General features: G+C 43.0%; 1 protein-coding gene across 1 annotated transcript in view; it reads left to right on the top strand.

Moving 5' to 3' along the window:
- The window catches only part of LOC147706188 (retinol dehydrogenase 10-A-like), an 88,558-nt gene extending 70,466 nt beyond the window's left edge, over nt 1–18,092 (top strand). Inside the window, exons 4-5 of the mRNA XM_086929044.1 lie at nt 9,597–9,728; nt 17,876–18,092. Of these exons, the coding sequence (XP_086785170.1) occupies nt 9,597–9,728; nt 17,876–17,963 (220 nt within the window). The 3' untranslated portion in view covers nt 17,964–18,092. The remainder of the gene's footprint in view (nt 1–9,596; nt 9,729–17,875) is intronic.
- The last annotated feature ends 434 nt before the right edge of the window (nt 18,093–18,526 follow it).

Here is an 18,526-nt window from a genome sequence, read left to right as displayed (position 1 = left end):
ACTTCCTGTACATAAACAATAACCAGAGGTGATTTCCTCCTTCTATGTGTGCCGCAGAATGCAGCACGCATATAATGAGGAAAAAACGAGGAGAAATTAATAAATTTCTCCTTGTTGCGCCTCTCTACACCCCCCTGGGGAGGAGGAGCATTCAGACGCATTTAACGGTTTACGATTTCTCGTAAATCTGGAAATGTGTCTCGTTCCATGGGTGTTGCGTGGGAACACCCACAGCAACACCCATGGAACGCCCCTTTCACACAAAGTGCTACGTGTAAAGGGGCCAGATTTACAAGGACAGAAAAAGCCACGCAGTTTGTCCTTGTGAATATGGGGCAGTAAAATGTGCCGCCGGTGCATCACAAAAAGCGTAAATAAGTTCCTCACTATTTTCTCTTAGTATGCCGCTAAGAGGCGAAATACTGTCTGGTTTTAGTACAGATAGCCATGGCTCGCCCTGCTCTAAATGCAACTTCAAGTAGTTTACCATGTCTGACTCCCCTGGTTCAGTTCTTGTAAATACGAACCACCTCTCTCTAGGTTATTCAAAGGTACTCAACCACCTGGCCATAAGGAACTAAAAGCTTGTTTAATCGACATTAGATCCCTGTCTAAACATAAAACCCAAATTTGGGACCTACTTGATGATAATCTGTGAGATATTATGTTTCTAACCAAAATTTGTCTCACTGCTAATTCTGGTGCTAATATCATCCAGTCATAGAAACACGCTTTCCATATATCATGTTGAGCGAACGGTAGGTCCTAGTGGTGGGATTGCTGTTATCTATCGCTCATTATATTCAAGTACCTCTACTAAAATGGAGGGTCTGGGATTAACTGAGGGGATGATTTTTTTCTTTAAAGATTTTGGAAAACTTTTCCCTATCAGGTGCCAAAATTTATTGTCCTCCTAAAGCCTCCTCCTGGTCTGTGAATGCACTTATCAATCCAATCACTCCTTTTTACTTACAATGCGCACATTTTGTGGTACTGGGGGACTTCAGTGTACATACAGATGATCCCAACAAAAGATTAGGAGAGCAACTCAAGGAGTCTATTGGCAATAGGTTGTCAAGGATGCTTCTCATATTAAGGGCCAAACCCTCGACCTGATTTTTTCTAGCCACTCGTTGGTTGTGACGGACACACCTCTCCAACTCACCTGGACCGATCACTTATTAGTGCCTTTCCCTGTCTATTATGTTACAGTCCTGACTGCTAGTGGTTAGGACAAAAGGCCCTACAGACCTTGGCATGCTATCTCTGAATCGAGTTTAGCCAAGTTATATCTCAAATACAGATTAACACATCTATGGTAACTGACATTGCAGTCAGATCCCTTAAAGACGCCTTATTATTTGGCTTCCACACCGTGGTGCCCCACATAATCTGTATTAGTAAGAGATCTGCACCTTCGGTGGGTTGGTTTTCACCTAGCCTTCAGAGTGAAAAACGTAAATGTAAACAGTTGGATAGGAAATGGAGGCCAAGTTGTGATACTGAGAAAAAGTTGGCGTACTGGAGTGGTGGAGTGGTGTGGCTCACTGGTTAGAGGCGGCAGACCCGGAAGCAGAGGACGGCCCGGGACCAGGGTTCACTTCCCAATGCGGCAGGGTCGTGGACCAGTGTCAGCGGACTCTATAATTCTCGCCTCGTGCCTACTCTAACCAGGAATCACACTCGGCAACTCTGGGCATTAGCTTGCCTCATCTCCACAACGGCCCCCCACATACGCCGGGGATGCCTGGTTTCACCTTGGAGATACCCAGTAGGGACCATCTCACAGGGAAAGCCAGGACGGGTTCCCCAGCGGTCTACAGCGCGGAGATACCCCATGTGGGGTGATTCATGCGCTTTACAAGACATCATTACATTACATTACATTACTGTCTTGCCTTTCAGCTGTTCAGAAAAGATATCAAGAAAGCCAAAATAGCCTACTTTGCAAAACAAATAGACGCGTCTGAAAATACCCTCTGAGCAGTATTTAAAATTGATAAAGCCTGAGGCATGAACACAGACCATCCCAACCTCCCAGCTGCTTGTAGACAACTTACCTTTATTTTCCCAGACTGAAGTGGAAAAAATGTGGGAGAACTTCAAACAGGCTGCTGTTCCTCCATCGCTGCAGCCTCTTTCCCACTCCTTGCAAGACAATGAATGCCCACCCCTTGAGTATTTTAAAGACGTTTTGTTAGCAGAATCAGGATTTATCATTCACAAAGTGAGGTCTGGTTCCCCTCGTGATCCGTGCCCTCTTTCATATTATCCAAGGCAGATACTGCAATTAACCCCTAGATTAACACTCTCTTTAATCTCTCTGTGGAACGGCATGAAGTGCCTGCTATTTGGAAAAAGGCACTCATAATGCCCCTTTTAAAAAAACTAACCCTGATCCACTCACTCTGAGCTAACCGATTCCTTAGCCTAGGTCTAAAACAAATAGTAACCGAGCCGACACATACAGGTAAACACACCCTGGATGGCCTTTTTAGAAATCACCCACAGACACACTTTACTAAGACACTATCCTTAACTTGGACCGACCATAGTGCGGTCTTTTTTAAGGTCCATACCAGCGGTCCCTTAAATAGAAGTTTTGGCACAAACATACCAAAGACGTCACGTTCTTGGACACAAATAAACCCTCTTGATCTCCAGAACACGCTGCAATTGCAGAACAATATTTTGGACTCCGATCCTGACCTAGCTGCGATACATCTCAATCGCTGGTTGGAACAGGCCATGGCAAGCCTAGCTCCTGAAACTAGTATAAGAGCCAAAAATAAACTGTCCTCGGCCCCATGGTACACACCAAGTTAAAAGGCCAAAGAAAGGCTCTGGAGAAAGGAATAATCAGAATATGATAAAAAGCATTATGGAAATGCCTTAGCTAAATACAAGGAAGCTATAAACGAGGCAAAATTTACCCATTTCACTGAGAAAATCATGGCTTCCAAAAATACCTCTCGAGAATTCTTTAAGACAGTCTCTAAACTATCTAAGCTTGCCAATACTAAATATTTTAAATTAACAATTCAGTTTTGCAACAAACTTGCCAATTTTTCCCACGATATAGTAGTAAAAGTATACAATGAGTTTTCTTCTGACGTAAATGAGACTAGATTAGTCGAATGCAAGCTGGACGCATCAAACACACAAGTGTTCCTAAAAAAGTTTACACATCTCACACAGGAAAAAGTTGAAAAACTCATCTTGACAACTCATTCAGGTTCCCCTTTGGACCCTTGCCCAGCCATGGTCTTTCATATGGCCCCAGAAGCCATTGCCAAGGTCCTGACACCCTTCTGAATAACATTCTAGATGAAGGACATTTCCCGAGGTATTGGAAGAACTCTATTATAAAACCTATTCTGAAAAAGCCGACTTTGGACCCTTCGGAAGTGAAAAACTATCGGCCTATTACTTCTGTACAATTCCCTTCTAAAGTTCTGGAAAGAGCAGTAAATGAAGAACTGCTAACTTTTATAGAGTCAAACGATATACTAGACCAAGCACAGCAAAGCTTGAGGCCACGACATAGCACCGAGTCTGCATTGATTGCAACCACTGAAAGCTTACGTGCACAACTAGATCAGGGCGGGAAGGCAATATTAGTATTGCTTGATTTATCCGCCGCGTTTGACACGGTTGATCACCATATACTTCTTCAGCGGCTGGCAGAAATAGGTATCACAGATATGGTCGCATACATTCTTCAATCCTACCTAGCCGATAGATAACAAACAGTGACGTTAGATGAGCACAAATCTCCCTTCTTTTTTATACCATGTGGGGTTTCTCAGGGCTCGGCACTCTCGCCCACCCTGTTTAACATATATGTAGCCCCACTGGCAAGCTTGTTCGCTCCTTTGGCTTTACAGCCATATGCTACGCTGACGACACACAAATTGTCGTCTCACTGACTGCTATATCAGAGGACGTGGCAGCATGTTTTAACTCATGCATGAGCCATATTATCAATTGGATGCAAAGCAATTGCCTAAAGTTGAACACCGGGAAGGTGGAGGTAGTAACGTTTGGCAGGGACTCTTCACTTTGGAACTCCGCTGGTGGCCTGATACAGCGGGATCTTGCCCTCAACCCGTAAAAAAGGTAAAAAACCTTGGAGTCCTAATTGACGATCATCTTTCCCTATTAGACCAGGTCAACAGCATTACCTCTTCCTGTTTCTATACCCTGAAAATTCTTAGGAAAATCCTACCTTTCATCCCTATGCCCCTCAGGAAAAGGGTAGTCACAGCTCTGATTTTGTCGAAAATCGATTACTGTAACTCACTCTACCTTGGAGCCAAAAGAAGTGTGACACAAACTGCAGACTCTACAGAATGCAGCTGCACAACTACTACTGAATCTACCCAAATTCAGCTCCATTAGTCATACAATTCAAGAACAGCTGCACTGACTCCCTATCTTAGCTAGGATCCAATTTAAGTCCTTGTGTATCTTACATAAGGCATTGCACGAAAAAGGACCAGGACAGATCAGACAATATGTTTAGCGTTACGCTCCACAGAGAGTTCTCCGCTCCGCCTCAGCATCCTTACTTATAGTTCCAAGGATAAAGACGCTGAAGTGGGGCGGTAAAAGCTTCCGATTTTTAGCACCGAAGCTATGGAACTCTATGCCCCTGCATCTTAGAACCCAAAATAATCTACTTCAGTTTAGGAGGGATCTCAAAACCTGGCTGTTTTAGCTGTACATAACGAGCTGCATTTCTCCTTACTCTGTATTTTTGATAGTTAAGCGCTAAGACGCCACAGCATACACGCGCTCTATAAAAACCCTCATTTCATTTAATTTCATTAAAGACCAATATCCATACTCCTGATCTTAGTGCACATTTTGGAATCCTTGGTGAATTGCCAATTAACTAATCATGTTCAGCAGAGCCATACTCATCATCACTCTCAATCTGGCTTTACGTGGCCTTGTAAATATGCTTCGACACATTCAGCCACCGGAAAGTCAAAAAATTGATGTTCTGCGGTGCAAAAGTGCAGCTGTAACCTCATAAATGAGGTCCTTATCTTATGCAGACACACAACGTATGTTGCCGACTCTGTGGCTGATCAATTTTCAGGGCCATCTTACTACTGTTGCCAACTGTATGTACAACAGCTGCTTACAACTTAACTCTGACACAACCGAAATGTTGGTATTTGGTACTCCCTCCCTAGTCAATGCCACTTGACTCTGGTCCGCCAAAATGGGGCAAGAACCGACCTCTTCAACAGTCGCCATGAACCGTGGGGTGTCATTGCACATGGCTTTATCGTTTAAACCCTCAAGTCAATGCCACAACTTCCATCTGTTTTGTAATCCTGAAATAACTGAAAAAGTTTGTAAAACATCTCCTTCTGGTCACCCGGAAAAGGGATTATTCTTGCCTTGATTGCTTCCAGATCAGACTATGTTAATGACCTCTACCTGGGAGCCTCTCAAGAACTGCTTACGCAGCTTCAGCATGTTGAATTGGCTGCCAATCAAGTCTAGAATTAAGTTCAAAACACTTTTGATTACCTACAGAGCATTTTATCAGATTGGCCGGATGTACATCCAGAAAAGGTTGACAAAATACTCCCCTGCCAGGGCACTGCGTTCTGTAAATCACAGCCTGCTGCAAGTTACTAAAGTACTGAAAGCCAAATCTGGCAAAAAATCGTTTTCCTTCCTAGCAACTCTTTACCATTGCATTTCCCTACTTCGCCCAGTGAAAGCCTGATCAAGGTCATTTGAAGTCCTTCCGGCTTCGGGATTTCTAGATTCCGTTCTTACTCTCTTGCTATTTCTAGCCCTAGGATACTTCTTATGAGTAGCAGTTGAGCTTTATAAATTACATTTCATTAATTCATCCATACAGTCAGTTACATTTCACTAAAATGAAGGAACGAAGGGCCTGATTTATATATCGGCAGAGAGAGTGCTCTAGCGCAATGGCGATGGAGTTTCCTCCCAGCCAATATAGTGGTTCGCCCACCTCATTTACATGCAAGTGGACCTTAGGGTTAATCACGATGGAGACCTGTCTCCACTGTGATTAATTCAGAGTGGCTCTATGTCCGCCCACCCAATTTAGATGGGCAGACATGTAGTCATCTTAACCTGGCGGTAAGAAACAGTAAAACCATCTGAATGCTCCCCCACCATGGGAGGAGCCTTACATGGTGAGGAGAGAATTACTTTTTTATTTTCAAGAAAAAAAATCCCATCTCAGGTTTTTTTTATTTTATTTAATATTTTATTGAAAAAACAACAGCAGAGTCATCATCCAGTAATCAAGCAATGCAATACAGAATCAAATATATCAGGCATGTACAGAAAGAAATCACTAAGAAAGAAATCACTTCAGGATTTTATTTTTTTTAAAGAAAAAGCAATACTGTTTACTGCGGGGTTGCGTACTTCTGATGCAACAGCAAACAGTAAAATGCTTTGACGGGAACTGCTGTGACAGCGGTTTCTGCCAACACCTTTATACATTACCACCAGGTAGGCGAGTATTTATAAACCTGGCGGAATCTGCTCTATATATAGCATTTCCTACATACATTTCAAGATTTCGGGTTACTAGCCAACTGTAAATCAGGCTTTAAGTCTTTGATTTCTCTCTCACACAGCACATTGTTGATTGTGGAACAGGCTTAACGAAAGTATGAGATAAATTCAATGAATTACAGGTTCCGCATAAAAGTAAACATAGGGCAGAAGGGCTCTTATTATACATTAAATGGTAGGTACTTGTTAATCAATATTTCACAAGACATAGATGTTTTACAAAATTTGCCTTGTGCTTCCTCAAGAAGAGTATCCCATATCAAATTATTTTTCCTGATGTCATTGCATCTTTTATTAATCCATAGAAAAGAGAGAATCAAATTTAGACTAGATCACTGAGTCTGCAAAAGTAAAATTAAGGCTGAAGCATAAGATGGTGATTTAGAAGTAGTCAGACCCCACTATAAAGTGGATGTACTTCCTGTGGAGCTGCAGTAATGGCACATAAATCTATGCATTCTGCTGGGCTAGGGATTCCATCCAGTCTTTAAAATCCAAGGCCAGCAGAAGCGAATCAAGTGTTCTAATTTTGAATTTCTCCTTCTTCCGGGTCCAAGTTCAAGACACTAAGGTCCAAAATATGTTTGAGGTCCACATGTTCTATGGGTCCAGGAAGTATTTGAAATAGTAATCCAGGCCTCTCGCTCCCTTGCTCCCTTGACAAGAAACATCATCACCTCTTAGCACAGAATAGCAGCTTGAGGAAGGCTGACCAGAAATTGGGGGAACGTGTGGCGGAGCGCGCAAAAAGGGAAAGGCATAACTCTATCAAACAATTTGAATGACCCATTGATCTGTTCCTATATAATGCTGATGGGCTAGGCAACACTTGATATGTCCTCCTATTGGCCCCAAATGACTGATGGAGGGGAAACTAAAGGGGTTTGCAGCAGCTGTACCAGACGAGGTGGAGAAGGAGTACTGCTGTTGCTGTTGAACACCTCTTCTCCTGCCACTGCCACTGCCACTGCACTTGGAGCCAGGAGAAGGCCGTACAGGTTAAGAGAGATGACTATGGCAACAGATAAGGCCTCTCGAGTAACCCCTGGAATGTACAAAACACGTGGTCAAATTGGCGTGTTGTGGAAAGCAACCCCAAGTAACAAGTGTTGCTGTGCTGTCCTCAAGATGTTCAAGTGTTCTTGCCAAACAATTGAGCCCTGGAAAAGAAGATGTCCAAAATTGAGTCTCAGACTCCCCTGGAAAATCTGGTGCACACATCCAAGCATGGCACTTAATGGCACGCATACCCCAGAAAACACAATCAGTGGTATCCATGCCAGCACTCCCAATATATTTAGCTGCATCCTGGCCATCCTGTACTGGTTGAACAAATTAAAATCAGAAGTTTTAAGGAAAAACTGCCAGTATCTCCCACGCAATGTCCCTGAGGGCCTGGGTTTGGCAACCAAATCAAGAATTACAGCTCTAGGCTAATCGATGAAAATACTTTTTGGCCTAGTGTCTATTTTCTTTGATGATGCGTCTGGTGGAGCAGTGGGACAATAATTTGGATGGGCTTTGCTCTTAGGGGCTTTCACAATTAGGTTCTCCGCAGTGGAATGAGGTGTCAGGATAGTTGGCGGGGACGAGCAAGGCTTGGACCAGATTTTCATAACAGCAATATAGGTATATGGGTCCAAAAGTAAAAAGACCAGGGTGTAAGATTTCAGACCTCAGGTGAGCTTTAGTCCTCACTGTAGGGAGTTGCAAATCTAGCACCTCCACAGCTCTGCCTATCACCACCAGAAGGGAAGCACTCCCTTCTGCTGAGGGCCCCAGGGGTGAATTTAATTCTGTCGCTGAAAAAGTGCCCCATTCACTGGCATTTTGGAGAGTATGGTACAGGTGTAACAGGGTGCAAGCAGATAGTCCACCTCCTCATTATCTTCTCTGCTGTGAGGAACATGCTTAGTGCCTTAAAAAGCATCAGAGTCAGACAAAGATGGCCTTCATCCTCATGAAATACTGCCTCTGAGAGAAAGGTGCAGGAGAAGCCTTCCTTATTGTGAAGTTGAGCCTTGTTAATGGTAAGGCACAACATGGGGGCTCTCTAGCCAAAGCCTGTTCGGGTGGCAATTGGCATCAAAGCAGAATACATTACTGGTGCCTCTGAAGTCAGGGGTTGAACCGACAAAGGAACAGCTTGTAGTTCTTGCAGCAAAGGAGTTGAGGCACGGCCCGGCGGCCAGTACAGAGTCGACTGAGACGGCTTGTGGCCAGTTGGCATTGTGAGAGGACTTGTTATGGAGGATCAACGAGTGGTCTCGACAGACCCATGAAATTGAGTTTTGGGTCACTTTGTTGGTAATAAGAGAGGGCATGAAACATTTTGTTGCTTGGTTGGGTACAAACAAGTCAGGTATTTAGAACGGACAACAAATATGCTAATATTTGTTACACAAATGTGTCATATGTACATTTGATTTGCACACACTCATTGTGAATATCCTGAAAACCTGACTTGAGTTTGGTATTTGGGGGCTTATTTAACCCCTTCAATGCTGATGACGGCTGGGAGCCGTCATGGCACACAGTGCTCGTGTGCTGATGACGGCTCCCAGCCGTCATGACCACGCCCGTGATCGGAATGTGCGGCACAGGAGCGGAATTCCGGCAACAGGCAAGGGGTTAAAAGCCCCTTGCGCTGCTTGCAAGTCACTATTTCCCACATTAAAAGTGACGCACCAGCAGCGCAAGCGGCTTGTAAACAAGCCCTTTAGAGTTTTCCCTAAAGTAAACATTGTCTGTAAATTCTTTGTATAGTTTTAAACCATACTGATAACCAAAGCGAAGATGAACACTGCATCTTTGCACACAGAGGGGCAGATTTACAAGCCCCTTGCGCCATTTTGTGTAATTTTTAACAAGGAAAAAGTGACGTACGGGTGGCGCAAGGGGCTTGGATGCCATTCATTGCAGATTATTTAGGCCTCCAGCATCAGGTTGAATCTGATCTTGAAAAATACTAAAGAATTTTCACAAGGAACTTTTTACTGTATTTTCTGTTGTAGGAAGGAGCTGGAAACACTAGTGTGCCGTCTGAAGCCAGAAGATTATGTGAAAGCAGCCATGAGTGCAATCCTTATCAACCAGCCTATGGTGTGCATCCCTAGTGTGATGTACCTTGCAGCCTTCTCCAAGCAGTGAGTATGCTCACCTAGCAGGACTTTGTTCTTATGTTTGCCATGTACTAAGGACAAGGTGCTCTTTTTGCTTTTCCTATATATCCATCTTTACAGTGTAATATTTGTCTATATCACGAGGTCCTTTATTTCTGTTGGCCTTTGTCTCTTTCAGTTTGTCAGTCTGGATACCAAGTTCCTCCTCCCTGCTATTTTGATCAAGGGGAAATCAGGGCATCACTTATGCAGAACTTCACATAAATCCAACCTCACATATTGTGCAACCATAATGCCTGGCTGCTTCATTCATGTTCAGGTGTATTGTTCCTGCCTTTGCCAAAATGGATACATTAATAGAGAGTCATTATGTATATAACAATGCAATAAACGATAAAACCTAGACCATTTTGCAAACACGTGCACAGCTAAATTATGCACAAACCCTTTCACTGTTGCACATTTATGTATTGTATGAAAGTGGAACCAAGTGTCCCTTTCAACACAGTACACTTTTTGCTTCATATAGAGCAGTGTTTCATATGGTGTGTGAAGTTCAATGGGAACTTCTAGTTTCACAAAGAAAAATATCTTTCTCCCTATGCTTCTTCCAGCACAATCAGTTCAAAAAGGCATCAGCACTGGTCCTGCACACATATTTTTGCAGGGCATAGCGAGCACCCCCGCTCTTTCATGCGGCCGCAGGGCAGCAAAAGCAGTGACCGCTACAGACGCACAAGGGCTAGCTACGCCAATGTATTTAGGATGTGTCAGCAAAAGGTTTCAGAGCCGTATATGGGAGTCATAGAGCTTATTTTGAATGGGCGGAAGACAGTACAGGAGGCGGGACTGGCAACAGGACAGCAGGCAGCAGGCAGGCATGGACTGAGTGGTAGTTCAGAGCCAGTGTCAGGTTCCGCCGAAGGCAAATGAAATCTGGAAGTTCCAACTCAAAAGCATTCACAGTATGTTCTCTCAAAACAGATTGAGGAAGAGGACTCTGGTAACCCATGACCAAAGATGGCCACCACGGTAAGAGCTCTGAATCGGCAGCTCTTCAGACAGTCATGATCCCGATTATTCGGGAGAGGCGGTCACGTTTTCAAGAAAGAGGCGGTGTTTGGTGCCTTAAAATGTTATTTAAATAAGTTGTTTTACGCTGTTTACTGAAGCGTCTGTCATATTTTACAGGTGTTACCAGCATTGTTACAATCTTAAATCTAAAGCTATAGAGTCACAGGAAATGTTGCAAGATAAAAACACTAGGGCCCATATTAAGTATGGAGCCCATTTTCCTGGATTGCACTGGGCGCACCTTACAAAAGGTACGCCCAGCGCAATCTAATTAAACGCACCGCATTATGGTGGTTGTGCTGCCACCAGGGCAGCTGTGAACTCAGGCTGCCCTGGGGGCAGAGCATTCAGGTGAAAAACAGAGCAGCTGCTTTGAAGAGACTCTGGGGCATATTACCAACAACTAGCGATAATTATCGCTAGGTTGGCTTAGCGGCAATAATTTTATCGCTGTGTAGCGACAATTTTTATCGCTTAGGAGCCTTGATATTATCAAGGTTTATCTCCTAAGCGATAAAAATCGGCCGAAATGCATGAATATCGCTGAAAAGTCAGCGATATTTATGCATTACCGAGCAAATGCTCTTAGCCATGTTATCCACCTCCCATTGGATAACATGGCTAAGAACTGCTCAGGGCAGGTGTTAGCTTTTGGAGATATTCGCGCTTAGCGCGTATATCTCCAAAAGTTGGTAATAGGAGATAGCAATGTTAGCGACTGTTTCCAGTCGCTAACATCTTGGCACGCCCACTTTGCATGTCATTAGTGATAAATATCACTGACATGTAAAGCGGGGCCCAAGATGGTCGCTATCTCCTACTAGCTGTCGCTAACTGGTGTTAGCGACAGCTAGGTAATAGGGAGATAATTTTATATCCGCTTTCTTGGCTTTTAAAGCCAAAAAAGCGGAGATAAACCCCCTTGATAATATGCCCCTCTGTGTTTTCACAGTGCAGGCGGGATTAGAAATCCCCTTGCAGGCAGGTGCAGTGAGTGACTGCACCGCCTGCAAGGGGATGTCTGGATAGTCCATGAGGCCCCCTATCCCCCCATCCAGAATGCTGCATCAGCGGGCGCACTGACAATGTGCCACTTTTAGGTGGCGCACTGTCAGTGCACCTCCTGAGAGTTTCTTTGCCTCTGCGCCCGTAACTGTAATATGGCACAGGCGCAGAGACAAAGGCATTCCCTCATTAGCATGAGGCCACACCCCATGCAAATGAAGGAATGCCCTCTTGAGGAATCGCTGGCGCTGTTTGTACACCGGTGCTTTCAGTATTACAGAAGAGGAAGCACAAGAGTCTGCAGCCTGTTCTGTAATACCAAAGTGTCCCTGGGGCACACAAAGCGGGCGCAAACGCCCATTGCGCCCCCGGGGCACCTTGTGTAATACGACCCTTGTTTTATGCTACACACATTAACCCCTTCACTGCGGCGGCTATTCCGCCGCAGTGCTAAGGGGGCGGGGGGGCCGCGCGGCGTGCCCATGCTGGTGACGGAACCGCTCCGTCACCAGCCGCGGTTGCGCTGTGCTCATGATGGAGCGGTTCCGTCACGGCCCCACCCGCTCAATAGAACGCTCAGCGCAGGCGTGCCGAGTGGGCTGTGACGGAACCGCTCCGTCATCAGCACAGCGCGACCGCGGCTGATGACGGAGTGGTTCCGTCACCAGCAGGGAAGGAGTTAAAAACAACATCCTTTGTGCTGACATTAAATGCACACGGGCAGACAATAGGCTGTCTTTGAAGATGTCTGATAATGAAATTAAAACGAGACACCAACTGATTGCTTATTGCCTATAGGTAACCAAATTTGCCCAATGAAAAGGCTACTTCTTAATTTAGAAAAAAAGATGAAAACAATGTAACGTAGGCACTTTAAATTTGCTTCAGAGTATAGAGAATCAAAGCTGCTTATTGTACTCAGACTTCAAAGTTGAAGATAACATTGCCTGGGAAATTCGAAGCTGATAAGTCACATTGGATGACTTCACATTTGATGGCTAATCAATCCAAACCAAGATAAGTTGTATTTGAAGTTCTGTGACACCATCATCTAGTACTCATCAGGAAAGCAGCAAGAGTACCACCCCTCCCTTTAATGGCAAAGAGCATTAAAATCTTCCTTTGTCAAGAGTTTGTGAACAACTGTACACCTTTGCAAACAATTTTCAGACCTAGGACCTAGTCTAAAGGAAGCTAGATACTAATATGATCTCTTCAATCCATCAACAATGAGGATGTGGGAAATGGAGTCTGTAAATATTTACTGCTCATGGATATTAAATTGCTTACTTAGACCAACATGACCCTATTGCAATGGATGTTAAGGCTTTTGTAGACCTTGGTTACCAATTGCAAGTTATTGCAGTGTGTTATAACTTGGGCTGAGCCTCAGTACTTCAGGGTTCTGTCCAATGTTGTTGCTACTTAAGCGCTTCCTGTGTTGTATTTTCCTTGTTTGTTTAATTTTATAGGCTATCTTTTTCTGTTCTTCTTCATTGTTATTTGTGTCTAATTTCATTACTGCAATTTTATATACATGATAGTGTCATTTCTGATAAGTATAATTTGAGAATTGTTGCATTGAATGTTAAAGGTTTATAATATCCTTTCAAAAGGTGTAACATTGCAGATTATTTTAATATGTATATAAGGTTGATATTTGTTTCTTCCGAAAACTCCTCTTGATTTTAATATTGGAAATTTTATGTCTAAAGGATGGGTTGGCATATTTATTTCCTCGTCAGTAACAGTACATAAAATTGGTATTGCTATTTTTTTTCTCACAAAGTTCATTTCAAATTCCTAAATCTTCATACTGATTTGGAAGGAAGATTTGTTTATTCTCAACTTCAATAGACTAATTTGCCCTTCATTTAATTAATATCTATGTCCTAGACATGATGATCTTAAATTTTGGAGGGAAATATCCTCGTAAATTATTATAAAACTTTACACTTCAATAAATAAGGTGGTGGCAATCATATTGGAGAAACGCATCTGTTGCTAAGGTACCGGTACCCAACTGAATAATTTCCCCAATTGAGTTGTTAGCCTGCACACAAAGAGATCTATACAAAAGGGTCCCCATACTTTCTTCAGAGTTTTGAACACCTGCAAATCCAAACTCCAATTGTCTAATATTTTTCTTATATACCAATCTGCCACCATATTTGTGGACCTCGGCATGTATTCCACCACCATCAATATCTTCTGCTTTAGACAAAATTCCCACAGCACTTTTGCTAACTCTGCCAGAGGTCTCGATCTTGTACTTCCTAATTTGTTGACATATCTGGCGACCGTCAAATTGTCTATATGGAGCAAAACTGCAAATCTTAGTCTGCCCTTTCCCAGCCTTTGAATGGCAAAGGAACTTGCAAGAAGCTCTTTACAATTTATGTGCATTGATACTCCTTCCTAGACCATTTTCCTACAGTCTAAAAGGTGCTACACCTTGCACCCCATCCCCATTCACTTGCATCAGACTCCAATGCAAGATCTGGGCATGTGTGAAACATTGCTCACTGATTCCAGTCGTTCCCATGCGCCAACCATCCAGACATATCGCCCTTACCTCCTCATCTAAAGGAACTATTTGAGGGTATCCCAACCTCTGTGTAGATGCCTCTCAAGCACACTGTAATAAAGTGGGCCTGGGAATATTGCCTGGATGGATAATGACAACAGGCCTACCATTCTTACCAAGTGTCTCAAAGATGTGTTGGTACTTTCCAACAGACTTCTCAACTCCTTCCTTATCACCTTTATGTTTGTCTCCCACAATATCTATTTTTTTTGGTTTAAGGGGTTTATTATAGAAGCATTGATATAACAAATAAATAGGAATGCAGATTTTAGTCATAAAGACTTAGATTTACAGAAAACACAGAATCATAAACCATGTCAGAACCTAAATCTGTGTCAAACTCTAAAGAGAACGACATCATTCTATTGAGGAGAAAAATGTCAGAATAATAGGACAGAGTCTTGGGAGGAAAAGGGAAAGCCGTCCCCAATCTTTCAAAACCAGGGGTTTTATTCACAAAACTGCAAATTCAACATGGCATGATCATGGCTCGCATTGGCAAATCACAAACAGTTTTGTAAATCCGAAAGATTTTTTTTCTAAAACATTTTTTATTTGCATTTTATAATACATAAACACATTAAGCATGTCAGCATTAATCAACACACCCCACCCTTCCGCCCCCCTCCCTCCATGATTCATCATTAAAAACAAGACATTCTCTGCCGCCCCATCTAGCCCCAGTCGATTTCGTCCCGGACGCTCTCCTAGGATATCACAGAGTCTTGTAGCACCCTCTCTCTTGTCCCGTTTAGGATACTGCTGTGCCCCTATCGGCTCAAAGCCCCCCATTCAGGCCATGACATCTACGTCATTTGCCCCACACTCTTCCAAACTTTTTAGGGCATTTTTTAGTGCCTTGTACGTGACCCTTTCAGCTGCTGTCTCCCACAATATCAACATACCTTTCACTGAATCTACCAAACCCCCCCAAAAATCCATCATTTTGTAAGGAAGGAGATTCAATTTCTCTATACTTATTATAATCCCCAGCCTTTGAACGAGGTCCACTGTCTCTTGGATCTGATCCAACAAAAGATGTTTCTCTTGGCCCAGGAAGATTATGTCGTCTAGATACAATATCATCCTCAGCCCCTTGGATCTGAGAAATGCAGACAACAGCTTCAGCAGTTTTGTGAAACAGCAAGGTGATGAGGACAGACCAAATGAAAGTAATCTGAACATGTACTGTGCCAAAATAATTGTAGATACTCCATGCAACTGAGATGGATGGAAACTGTCAGTAAAGCATCATTCAACTCCAAATGCACCATCGAATCCCGCAGCGCAAAAAATCTCTTATGCAATTAACTTATTCCATTCTGAAATGGCGGTACAGCACAAACTGATTCAGCTCCCTCAGGTTTATCACAGGTCTGAATTTCTTGTTCTTCTTTTGTACTAGAAAAATATTGCTGACAAATTCTTTGGGATACCTGGAATAGTGCTCTGTCACCCCTTTCAATCAATCAATAAAACAGGGAATTGTGAAGTTCGCTATTCACCCTTGAGGGTCTCAAGGCACTGGGGGGAGGGGGGTGCAACGCCTTTTAGGAAAAGCTTCTTTACTTTCCTCTTTCCTGAGAGAAAACTATTGGACCAGGCACCTGCATTGGAAAGGTACTATAAAAACGTCTATCTGAAAGCCTTTCACTGTCTGCAGTACCCATTGATCTCTGAACAGTTTCTCCCATTCTTGTACAAAGAGTGATAGTCTTTCCCCAACTTTTTCAAAAGTGGGAAACCAAACCCTTACCTTGCACTCCCCCTACCGTTGCTTGACTACCATCGTATCCAAAGTGACCACCTCTGCGGAAAGAATACTAGGCTAACTTCCTTAAACTGGTGATTGAAGTAGGGTCTGGAGAGTAGGGTCTGGATTGGAATTGGCGACTAGCAAATTGACCTTTGAACGTGCTGGCACTGGTGAAACCCATCCAAAACTCTCATTAGTGAAGAGTACACCTTCTCTAGAGAGGAATACACTTGAACATAGCGCTCTTTGTCTTTATTTCCCCCAAACAAGGCACCTTGTAAATTCACTGAGCTCTCAGAACTAGCCAGATCTCCCAATTTTGGATCAATCCTTAATTGGAAACTTTTGCTCCTCTCAAAGGAGAGGCCAAACTTGGCATTCTCCAGAAAGCAAATAGCCCACTGGACCCACCTAAAGACAATCTCTAGATCTGAAGACTCTCCTGTGGTTTCGCTTGCTCTGCTGGGCATAAGATCCTGGCTAGTGGGCCTAAAATATCCAAAACCGTATCCTGACAAGAGGCCCAGGCCTTGTCCATGCCTTCCCTAGAGTCCCTACCACCTTTACTAAGAAATGTAACTGTTTTCTCATCTATTAATGGAGTCAATGCCATCTTGTCAGTGATTGTAGACCTAAGGCATTCAACCTGATCCACTGGGCTTGTAATTCTAGATCTAATGTAGCCCTTTATGTATGAAACCATTCTGCCAAGTTTGGATGCTGTAACAGAGTGGGATACAACTTAGGGTTTCCTTCAGAATCCAAAATGACCTCCTAAGGTTTATCCATTTCTTGGCTGCTTACTAACATTAGAAGCATCCACATCAACATATCCCACGTCAGTAATACAGATCATCCAAACATAAGACATAAACATTATCATATGGTCTCTTATAATGACCCCCATCAGAACTTGTGAAAACGACATAATATCCAGATCCAAAATCTGTTATACCTCGCGGAACTGAACCCCCACCAATAAACTCATCATTTTACACCACCAGGTGCTTACTTTTTGAAACTCCAAATTTTATTACAAGACTGGAGGCTATTATGCAGTCTTTTTTCTTGCTTTATTTTATACAGCATTTTAAAAAGCTGTATAAAATAAAGCAAGAAAAGAGACTACATTATATGAGCCTCCGGTCTTTTAATAAAATGTGGAGTCTCTAAAGAGCTCAGGTCGAATTACCCTCCATCATTGTCAGGCATATGAGACCTCCATCTCCTGTTCTACCATTACAGGGTCAATAGGCAAAGGAATGGAAAGGAGTATATGCCAGCTGCATCTAGCCGTAAGGGGCTAGACAGTTGGGTCAAAAGAGCAGATTTACCATGAAGCCTGCCACCCTGACAACAATGGGTTGAGTCAGTTTGTACCCACAGTGCAACTGTGGTGACAACAGAAGGGTTGCACAGGTTTTGCTGAAACATGATCACAAGAATGCAATGTATGGTCATCTGGCCTTTTATTTGCATTATAGACCCTGTACTTAAATGTGTGGATTTTTCTGTGCCGAGGACAACACGTAACTTCATTAAGTACAAAAAATTAAACTATCAAGTGCATCCACCTCTTGTCTGTGCATACATGCCTCAACACCCAGGGAGTAGCTGTTGAATTGTGGCAGCACTTATAAACTTGTGGTTTGGAATCTTTTGTAATAAGGTCTCAAATTACCGTCAAATAAGAGGAATTTAATTTGTTATTTCTGTAACCAATAATACTTCTATCTTTTCTTTCTTCAGTGTTATGCCATGGGAAGCTCAAGTTCTTTCGCACAATTTTATGAGAGTGGACAATGGACAGCAGCAAAGAAATGCACATCACCACTAGAAGTGAGAAACATATGACAAACATATGGAAAAGGAGAATAGATACAGAAGATATATGCTGTGTGTTTAGAGGTCTTTGTGTTCTGAAGTTGCTCAGTTGCATTTTTAAGGGGGGTCGGCATTTTGTAATCATAGTTTTAATCTGTAAAAATATGAAACGGATTTAAATAAAATGAACGATGGATCCAAAGAAACGAAAATCAAGATTACATTTCCGAGTCATGAGGACGCGTAAAATGCTTCTACTTCCTGTTTATTCAGTGTCTCAATGGTGGACATAGTGTAATTGAAGTAGATTTGACTGTGTTTTTAACCTATTAGTTTTGTGTGATCCGCATGAATGGAAGCGTATATCAATAATTTGGTAGAAGCAGCCTAGTGAAAAGCCCAATAAAGTATATACAAAGGCTATTGGAGATTAGAACATTGGAATGTTGGGAGCTCCATTGAAAACAATGGAGTGCTCCGGGCTTATAAAGGCTGGTGTAAGCCTGGAGCTCCAACATTCCAATGTTTCTTTGTTCACAGCTCTGGCTCTGAACAAAGGCTTCAGGGAACCTGAGG

Source organism: Lissotriton vulgaris, chromosome 7 (assembly GCF_964263255.1).
Source record: "Lissotriton vulgaris chromosome 7, aLisVul1.2, whole genome shotgun sequence".
NCBI classification, from domain to species: domain Eukaryota; kingdom Metazoa; phylum Chordata; class Amphibia; order Caudata; family Salamandridae; genus Lissotriton; species Lissotriton vulgaris.
Note: the sequence above shows the minus strand (reverse complement) of the source record. Positions and strands in the feature narration are given on the sequence as shown.